The 10332-nt window shown below is 51.3% G+C and overlaps 1 protein-coding gene across 1 annotated transcript; it reads left to right on the forward strand.

The window, feature by feature from the left end:
• The first annotated feature begins 2496 nt into the window (after positions 1 to 2496).
• On the forward strand, positions 2497 to 7366 carry LOC132677642 (uncharacterized). The gene is made up of 3 exons (XM_060629424.3): positions 2497 to 3723; positions 3910 to 4023; positions 4947 to 7366. Exons 1-3 carry the CDS (start codon positions 3528 to 3530, stop codon positions 6158 to 6160), a joined length of 1524 nt encoding a protein of 507 aa, XP_060485407.2. The 5' UTR covers positions 2497 to 3527; the 3' UTR covers positions 6161 to 7366.
• Positions 7367 to 10332: the final 2966 nt, after the last annotated feature.

The following is a 10332-nucleotide window of genomic DNA, read 5'->3' on the forward strand; positions in this document are numbered from 1 at the left end:
TGCAGAGAGTTCCCATATCCCTTTACCCTCTATCCCGGCCTCCCTACTATCAGCATCCCATACCAGATTCGTACATTTGTTATAATCTATGAATCGACATTGATATATCATTATCACCCAAAGCCCATAGTTTACATTAGGGTTTATTTTGATTTACATTCTATGAGTTTTGGCAGATGCATAATGCTATGTATCCACCATTATTATAGAATCATTACCCTAAAAATCCTCTGTGTTCCTCCTGTTTGTTCCTTCTCCCCAAACCCTGGCAACCACTGATCTTTCTATTGTCTCCCTGGTTTTGCCTTTTCCAGAATGTAATGTAGTTGGAATCATACAGTATATAGCTTTTTCAGATTGCCTTCTTTCTCTTAGTAATATGTGTTTAAGGTTACTACATGTCTTTTCATGGCTTAATGGCCCACGTCTCTTTAGTGCCAATATTTCACTGTATGAACGTACCACAGGTCATTTATCCACTCACCTACTAAAAGCAACCTTGGTTGCTTCCAAGATTTGGCAATTATGAAATAAAGTTGCTATAAGCATCTGTGTGCAGGTTTTTGTGTGGACATGATTTATCAACTTATTTAGGCAGATACCAAGGAGCATAATTGCTGAATCATATGCTTAGTGTATGTTTAGTTTTGTGAGAAATTGACAATATTCATTCATTCATTCATTCATTCATTCAACACTGGGCCCAAACTCACGACCCTGAGATCAAGACCTGAGCTGAGATCGAGTTGGACACTTAACCGACTGAGCCACCCAGGCACCCCATAGGAACTGACAATCTTCTAAAATGGCTGCACTAATGGCTTCTTTTTTCTTTGTCAAAGTATGCTCTACACCCAGTGTGGGGTTTGAACTCACGACCCCAAGATCAAAAATCATATGCTCTATCAACTGACACAGCCAGTTGTCCCAGTACTAACGGCTTTTTAAATGAATTCCTCAAGAATTTGTATATCATGTCATCTACAGATAGCAGTAGTGTTACATCTTTCTAACCTGGATGTTTTATTTCATTTTATTGCATAATCGTTCTGGCTAGAACAGTACAATGTAGTCAAATAGAAGTGATGAAAATAATAATGGTGAGGAGAATAGAAGTGGCCAGAGTGGCAAGAGCCTTGTTCCCGATCTTATGAGGAAAGTATTCAGTCAACAGGTTGAGGACATTCCCTTTTATTTTTAGTTTTTGAGTGTTTTTATCATGAAGGGGTGTTGGATTTTATCAAGTGCTTTTTACACTTCTGTTGAGATGATCATGTGGTTTTTGTCTTTTTACTGATATATGATGTATTAATTGCTTTTCAGATATTAAACCAACTTTACATTCCTGGGTTAATCCTGTCCAATCATAGTATATACTTTTTTTTATATGTTGCTGGGTTTGGTCTGCTTGTATATTTGGTCAAGTATTTTTGGTTTTATTTGTGGTAAAATACACACTGCATAAAATTTACCACCTTAACCATTTTTTTAAGTGTACACTCGCATTGTTGGGCAACCAATCTCCAGACCTTTCTCATCTTGCAAAACTGAAACTCTATACTCATTAAACAATTCCTGCTATCCCTCTCTCCTCACCCAGTGGCAATCACTCAACCACAACCCCACCTCTGCTTCTATGACTTTGACTGCTTTAGATACCTCATATAAATGGAATCATTCAGTATCTTTTTGTGACTGGCTTATTTCACTTAATATAATGTCCTCAAGTTTAATCCAAGTTGTAGCATGTATCAGAATTTCCTTCCTTCTTAAGCTGGATAATATTCCATTGCATGTAGCCACCATATTTTGTTTATCCATTCATCAATCAACAGACACTTGGGTTACTTCCATCTCTTAACTATTGTGAATAATACTGCTATAAACATGTGTATACAAATGTCTCTTCAAGGCCATGCTTTGAATTCTTGGGGGTATATACCCAAAGTGGAAAAACTATTTTTAATTTCTTTAAAACCCATCATACACTTTTCCATAGGGGCTGCACCATTTTACATTTCCACCGACAGTGCATAGGATCCCAATTACTCCACATCCTCACCAACACTTGTTCTTTTCTTTTCTTTTTTTTTTTTATAGTAGGCATCCTAATGGTTTTGAGAACACAGCTTTTTTTTTTTTTTTTTTAATACTGAACAGTTTTCTCTAATCATCCCTGTTTTAAACAACTGCTTTTAATATAATTTCTCTAGTTCTCCAGGTTTTAGACAATTGGGAGCTATTTGCCTTTTTTCTTCCTTTCTTCTTCCTAATTCATTCACAATATCTCTTTTTTTCTGTGCTCAACTCAGGTGAGAGAGTGTCTTATGATTCCCTGGAGTGTATCAGGGCTACCACTGTGGCTTTCTCATAGTAAATCCCGTATAAATCTTCACAGGCAAATACGTTGGAAAATGGGTGTCACCTGAGATGAAATATGCAAGAGGCCTACTGCCCTGCTCTCAAATGCATATAGAAGACATACTAAGCTGGGAGTGAAGTCTTCAATGTATTATGATGTCTTTACTACCTCGGGACTGCTGGCTCCGATCTGAGGCTTTTCCGCCTCTAGAGGCGCCCAGACCTTTGTGTATGTGTGTGTCTCCCTCACAAGGTTGTAAGCACCGCTGAGCGCAAGCACCCTTAGAGCCACCTCTTTCCAGTCCCCAGCATTATGTTTGGAGATGCCACGTTTAATCACATCAGACAGGAAGAGCTGCGGGGGCTCAAGGACTACATCGTGGGTCAAGCCCGGCGAAGACTCGAGAATCTGGAAGGCTGTAGACAGCAATGTAACCTCCATGGCCGAGGAGGCTTTGTTTAGCTCCCTGCTCTGTACCGGGCTCCTGGAGCTGTGCTCCACGCAGGAGGCGCCAATGCACGTTTGAACGTCGTTCATATCTAGGTGCAAAGGAGGCAGGGAGCCCCAGCCGCAGACAGCGCTCTGGTCCGAGGCCCAGCCGGCCAGGGTGTGGGGGGCGGGGAGGAGGAGCGGTGCTGTGGGCCCGCCGTCCCTTCGCACGCGCGGCCTACGACGGCGCCGGGCAGGTGTTCAACCAGCTCAATCCCCGGGGTCGTTGTGGCTCCAGGGAGAAGGCCGGCTCGCACGCTGCAGCCGGCTTCCCTCCAACGGAGTGATTCTCTGAGACCCAATCAGAACGCCGGCTCGTTGCTTTCGGCCCCGCGCCACCCAATGACTGTGCACGGAAGGGAGAAGGGCGTGAAGCCCAGCGACGCCATTATTCTTGAGGGCAAAGGGTTTCTAGCGCCCGTGCGGTGGGGGGGTGGGTGAGCGAGCTTCTTGCGCGCTTCCACTGTGGCTGAAGGCATCCTCCGATGCTCTAATCCGGGTCCATGTAGGACCTGTAAGAATAACACCTTAGGGGTTTGCGCTGGTCCCACGAGAGGCTGGGACCCAGCCCTTCGGGCTTCCTCGGCCGTGCCCTGGGCCCGGGACCAACCAGGTTTGGTCCCGCGGCGTCCAGAACCCCGGGCCCGCCGGCGAACGGCGGAACAGCGCTGGACCCATGGCGCCGCCCGGGGCCCCGCGCCTCGCCGGCGAACAGGGGGAGGCCCACCCAGAGCGAGGGAAGCCGGGCGCCTTGAGCTTCGCAGACGTGGCCGTGTACTTCTCTTCGGAGGAGTGGGGCTGTCTGCGGCCAGCCCAGAGGGCCCTGTACCGGGACGTGATGCGGGAAACCTACGGCCACCTGGGCGCGCTCGGTGAGGCCCGGCCCGCCCCCTTCTCTCCCTTTTTGTGACACGGGGATTTTTAGACTTCTGGTGCGGACGCGTCCAAGTGTCTGTTGTTAAGGAGGGTCTTCTCCGCTAGGGTCCGGAGGCTGTGTCCCCCGCCTTGGCTGGGCTCCATCCTCTCACCCTGTCCGCTGTTGGCCTCTTCTCCCCTAGGATTCGCAGGCCCCAAGCCCGCCCTCATCTCCTGGATGGAGAGAAAGAAGGAGGCGTGGAGCCCGGAGGCCGAGGATCCCGAGGACAGGGCGAGGCACCCAGGATATGGGATAGGTGAGGAAAGTGGGGCTGAGCTGGAAGTCACCCTCTCTTGGGAGCGAGTCCCGGGCAGGAACTTTCCCCTGGCAGTCTCCTTCCAACACACAGCCCAGTTAGTGAGGATCTTCTGAACCTTCACTTCCAAATTTCCCTTTATCAGACCTGGTGCCTTCCTTACATCAACGATAGCTGGGTAGGGGGGAAGAGAAGGTGGGGGAGTAGAATTTATTGAGCCTTCCTTCTCTATGTGCCCAGAGCATTTGCATGCCTCAGAAAGGGGCCAGAAGTTCACTTAGTGAAATTGGTAGTTTTGGCCCAGGTGGTGACTGCTGTGTGTGTGTGTGTGTGTGTGTGTGTGTGTGTGTGTGTGTACACGTGTATTTATTATTTATTTTGAGATACAGAGCACAAGCAGGGGAGGGGCAGAGAGAGAGGAATAGTGAGAATTCCAAGCAGGCTCCGCATTGCCAGCACAGAGCCTGCTGTGGGGCTCAAACTCATGAACCTCGACATCATGACCTGAGTGGAAATCAAGAGTTGGAGGCTTAACCGACTGAGCCACCCAGAGCCCCTGTGACTGCTGTTTTTGTATACACTGACCTGTGGTCCATTCCAGTGCCTTGAGAAATCTCTGTCCCTACTGAAATGCCTACTTTTAGGGGCTTTAATGTGGCAGGTGATTGCTTATTTTTGACAGGCAGTACTGTCCCTCACCTTCTGACAAAACTGTAATTTTCCAAGCCCTAAATGAGGGTGGGGGGGAAGGCCATGGAGTGGGGAGCTGCTGCCTTAGATGAACCCGGGGGCTCTGAAACAGGGAATACACCAGAGAAACTGACTACTGCTCCCTTCACCTACATCTCCCCATGGTGAGAGAAAACACAGGCGGGGGCATGCAGGCACTCAACTCTTTGGTTTCAATTCTCTCGTCTCTTTAGAAAGCAAGAAAAAGAATGAACCAAGCAGCAGAATCAGGGCCAAGGAGCTTGAGGACCCCCCTGTGAAGAACGGGCCACTGATGAAGGCCAGGCTGGTTCCTGGTTTTAGAGACTGCAGCCATTCATTGCCTCAGGTCTCCTCTGACACGGGACACCAGTGCACCGAGACTCCCAAGAGGCCCTACCCCTGCCTGGAATGCAGCCGTTCTTTCAGCTACCCCTCCCTCCTAGCCAGCCACCAGCGGGTCCACTCTGGGGAGCGGCCCTTTCCCTGTGACCAGTGTGGACGCTGCTTCCGCCAAAGAGGCAATCTGGCTGTTCATATGCGCATACATACAGGGGAGAAGCCCTTCTCCTGCCCAGACTGTGGGAGGCTCTTTGCCTACCCCTCGATGCTGGTCAGACATCGGCGAATCCACTCTGGAGACCGTCCATATGTCTGTGGGCCTTGTGGGGTTCAGTTCTCCCAGAGGGCTCACCTGGTCCAGCACCAGCTGCTTCATACAGGGGACAAGCCTTATTCATGTCCGGATTGTGGCCGCTGCTTCCGCCAGACGGGGGCCCTGGCCATCCACAGACACAGACATGGTGGGGAGAAGCCATATGTGTGTACCGAGTGTGGGCGCCACTTTACACATCCTTCGCTCTTGGCTATCCACCAGCGCACCCACACGAGGAAGAAGCCCCATATCTGTTCTGACTGTGGTCGGGGCTTTGCCTACCCCTCCCTCCTGACCAATCACCAGCGGGTCCACTCCGGTGAGCGCCCCTACCCTTGTGCCCATTGCGGTGCCCGTTTTGCCCAGCAAAATAACCTGCTTCAGCATCAGCTCATTCACACAGGCGAAAAGCCCTATGAGTGCCCTGATTGTGGCCGCTGCTTCCGGCAGAGCGGCTCTCTGGCTATCCATAGGCGCACACATACAGGGGAGAAGCCCTACTCCTGCCCTGAGTGTGGGCACCAATTTACCTCTTCGTGTGTCCTCAACAGTCACAGGCGTGTCCATTCTGTTGAGAGGCCCTTCCCCTGTTCCCAGTGTGGGAAAACCTTTAAACGAAAGAGTGCCCTGGAAGCCCACCAATGGACCCATCGCACACGCAGGACAAGTCAGAGGGGGGCCGGACCTCTGTTACAACCTCCAGCCCGAGCTTCTGTCCCTGAGGGTCAGGAACCGTCAGTACACTTCCGGCATTTTCCTGATATGTTTCAGTAGTGCGAGTGTCTGAGTTCAGCAGTGTGAACGAGCGTTTTAAGATTCTCCCTGATCAAGTGTTGGGAAGGAGGTGCACAGAGGGCATAGGAGGGGTAGGAGAGGGGAGGAAAAGGGAATCGATCAAAAAGGAGATGGTGGGGGCTGAGCCACATCTAGAGTCTGTGAGTGACCTGGAGCTGAGAGGGAGGACATCCAGAGGGAAGCACCATCCAGGAAAAGCATGAGTCTCCTCCAATCCACTCCCAGCACCAACTGCTGACCTCTGAGCTTTCAGCTCCCAGTTTTCCCTAACTCTAGAGCTCAGGAGTTCAAATCTTAATTTGGACCAGAAGCCAAAATGAAAGAGGAGGATCATAGGCTTTGAGCCAGTTTATCCCATGTTCAACCTTGGTGCATCTTGTGTCATCAACATCTTTCTATAAAATAAGTACATGAATCCGGCCCCCAAGGTGGTTGTGAGGATTAAATAACATATATTCAGTCAAAACTGTCTAGTACAATACTTTTTGCTGTGTATATCCTCCCAAGCTTTGCAGGTAGAGTCGTTTGAATATTGTCTAATCATCCCTGCTGAAAACAACTCTTTCAATGTGATTTTTGTAGCTTTAAAAAAAATGTTTTTTTAAATGTTTATTTTATTTTTTGAGAGAGATACAGGGCTCCAGTTGGGGAGGAGTAAAGAGAGAGGGAGATACAAAATCTGAGGCAGGCTCCCTGCTCTGAGCTGTCAGCACAGAGCCCTACCACGGGCTTGAATTCACCAGCTGGGAGATCATGACCTGAGCCTAAGGCAGACGCTTAACCGACTGAGCCATCCAGGCGCCCCTCGTAGCTCTTTTCTATATTTCAGCAAGTTATAAACTATTAATGCCTTTGTTTTCCCCCCAAGTGATTCAATGCTTATTTTCTCTGTGCTCAACTCAGAAGTGAGAGTCTGTCTCATAATTCCCTGGAGTGTGTTAGAACTACCACACTGGCTTAGGCACCCATGCCTTTGCTTACATATTATGTGTCCCTCTCACGGGGTTGTAAGTACCACTGAGAGCAATCACCCTTAGAGCCACCTCTTTCCAGTCCCCAGCATTATGTTTGGAGATGCCACGTTTAATCACATCAGACAGGAAGAGCTGCGGGGGCTCAAGGACTACATCGTGGGTCAAGCCCGGCGAAGACTCGAGAATCTGGAAGGCTGTAGACAGCAATGTAACCTCCATGGCCGAGGAGGCTTTGTTCAGCTCCCTGCTCTGTACCGGGCTCCTGGAGCTGTGCTCCACGCAGGAGGCGCCAATGCACGTTTGAACGTCGTTCATATCTAGGTGCAAAGGAGGCAGGGAGCCCCAGCCGCAGACAGCGCTCTGGTCCGAGGCCCAGCCGGCCAGGGTGTGGGGGGCGGGGAGGAGGAGCGGTGCTGTGGGCCCGCCGTCCCTTCGCACGCGCGGCCTACGACGGCGCCGGGCAGGTGCTCAACCAGTGCGTGTCCTGGAGAGTTGTGGCTCCAGAGAGAAGGCTGGCTCGCGCACGCTGCAACCGGCTTCCCTCCAACGGAGTGATTCTCTGAGACCCAATCAGAACGCCGGCTCGTTGCTTTCGGCCCCGCGCCACGCAATGACTGTGCACGGAAGGGAGAAGGGCGTGAAGTCCAGTGGCGCCATTATCGTCGAGGGCGAAGGCTTCAAGGCTCTGGTGCGGTGCACTGGGCTGTCTTCAGGGAAGTGATGCGGGTGACCCAGGACTGCCTACCTGGGCGCGATCGGAAAGTCCCAGCCCTCCCCTTGTCCCCCTTTTAGCGAAAAGGGGTACTAGTCGGCTTCGGTCCGGACGTGTCTGAGTGTCTGTTGTTGGGGAGGGTCTTTTCCGGTAGGATTCAGGAGGCTGTAACTGCCCCTGCAGAGGAAGCCCACTCTTTAGGCTTCATCCTCTCACCCAGTCGTCTGTCAGCCTCTTCTCCCCTGGGATTCGCAGGCCTCAAACCCGCCCTCATTTCCTGGAGATGAAAGTAGGAGGCGTGGAGCTCAGAGTCCAAGAAGGAGGGGGCAAGGCACTCAGGATCTGGGATAGGCGAGGAAAGTGGGGGCTGAGCTGGAAGTCAACCTCTCTTGGGAGGGAGCCAGGGTAGGCCCTTTCTGCCGGCAGCCACAGCTACACCGCACCCTTCTCTTTAAAGACCCCAATTCATAAGAATCCGATGAACTTTCTCTTCTAAAGTTCTCTTTCCCAGACCCGGAGGCTTCCTTGTGTTCAAGGGTAGCTGGTCCTGTTGGTTCCAGTTGGGGGTTGGGGCGAGACAACAGTTGGGGATTTAGGTTCTTTCGCCTTATTTCTGCTGAGTGTTTAAGAGTATTGCTTCCAACAGAGCTTTCTTCAGTCATGGGAATGTTCTGTATCTGTGGTGACCAACACAAAAGCCACCGGCCACATGTGTCTATTTAGCACTTGAAATGTGGCTAGTGTACCTGAGGAAGTAAAATTTTCATTTTAATTAACTTAAGCCTAGAGAACATGCATGATGTATTTCTGACTGGCCTTGGAAGGAGACCAGACATTCACTTCGGTTTCTTGGCCTGGCCTTGTTTCTCAGGGCATATCCTGCCTTTTGAAGCTGCCTAGAGCCCTCTATAGAATTTAAAGCCTTGCCACCTTTCATTGAGGATGCAAACAGGTGTTTTTGTGTGCTCAGACGGCACTGAGGTCTGTTTTTTGAGGAACGTTTCCACTGACATGTCTGTATTTAAGGTCTTTCACTAGGGAGAGGTGCCGGCTTACCTCTGAAAAGAATTCAGCCCTTCCTTATGGGAACGCTCTATGGTTCTGGAAGCCTGGAGTGAGAAGGCATGGTACTTTTTCTGAAAACTAGAAACTTCTGCCTGAGGCAGGTGGGGGATTGCTGTGGAGGGATGGGGGGTGGGGCGGGGATTCGCACTTAGATCCTCCTGCCCTGAACGAACAGGCACTCTGTCTCCAGTGCTGCCCCACCAGTGGCGATTCAGAGCACCCCACAATCTTTAGTTCCGATTCTCTTGTCTCTGCAGAGAGCAAGAGTAAAGAAAAGAAGGGGGAAATGGAGGTGAAGAAGCTTAAGGAGCCTGTGTGAGAGAGGATGCCTGGTTAGGCAGCATGGCAGGAGTCCTTTGAAGAACCAGGGGCCCTGAATCAGGGGGTATGGCCAGATATCACCTCAGGGCTCCTGAACTATGGGACAACAGTGCTGTTTGGCTCCGAAGAAACCCTACCCGAGTCTTGGCTGTCCTCTTCCTCCTGGCCAGACACCAGCAGGCCTACTGTGCTGGCAGCCTTCCCTGTGACAGTGTGGATGCTGCTCTCTCAGTGCAAGAACCTGCCCCACCATCTGCCCGTCCACAGGTGAGACAGTCGTCTCCCCACCCCACCCCCACCCCCCTGCTGTGTGGCTGCCGCCTTTGAAAAAGTAGGGCCCTGGCCACCTACAGAAGGAAGAAACTTTATGCAAGTCTGGACTGTGGGCAGCTCTTTGCCACCCCTCACTGTTAGACACGGACAGACCACTCCGGTGACTGTCCCCGTGTGTGTGGCTCCTGTGGTGTCCTCGTTTCCCGGAGGGCTCACCTGATCTAGCACCAGCTGCTCCACATAGGGCACACCCGCGTCCTGACTGCACCACACCGCCTCCACCCGGGGAAGCGCCCTGGGTGCCCATAAGTGCAGACATGTGGGCAGACTGGGGGTGCGACTTTGCATACCCGCCTCCCGGCCAGCCACCTGCTCATGCACTTGAGTAAACACTGCTATACCATGGTCTATAGTGTGGTACTCACTTTTGCTCACCAAAAAAATTTGCTCCAGCACCAGCTTATCCACACGGGAAAGAAGCCCTCTGGTGCTGTGGCTGTAAGGCGGTGTTCTTTGGCCGTTCGGTCCTTTGGCCGTTCACAGATGCCCACGCACACCCGGGGAAACCTTCCCCCTGCCCAGAGTGTGGCATCTGCTTCCTGCACTCCTCCCTCCTGCTCAGCCACAGGCACATCCACTCTCATGAGAGGCCCTTTCCCTGCACTGAATGTGGGAAAAGCTCCAAGAGGAAGCACGCCCAGAAAGCCCACCATGGAATCCATCAGGGATACACGGAAGGGCCAAGGTGTGGGAGCCCTGAGCCAGCCTCCTCCCTTGGGGATCAAGACCCCTCAGTTCATGTCCAC

Source organism: Panthera onca, chromosome E3 (genome assembly GCF_046562875.1).
Source record: "Panthera onca isolate mPanOnc1 chromosome E3, mPanOnc1 haplotype 2, whole genome shotgun sequence".
Lineage (NCBI taxonomy): Eukaryota > Metazoa > Chordata > Mammalia > Carnivora > Felidae > Panthera > Panthera onca.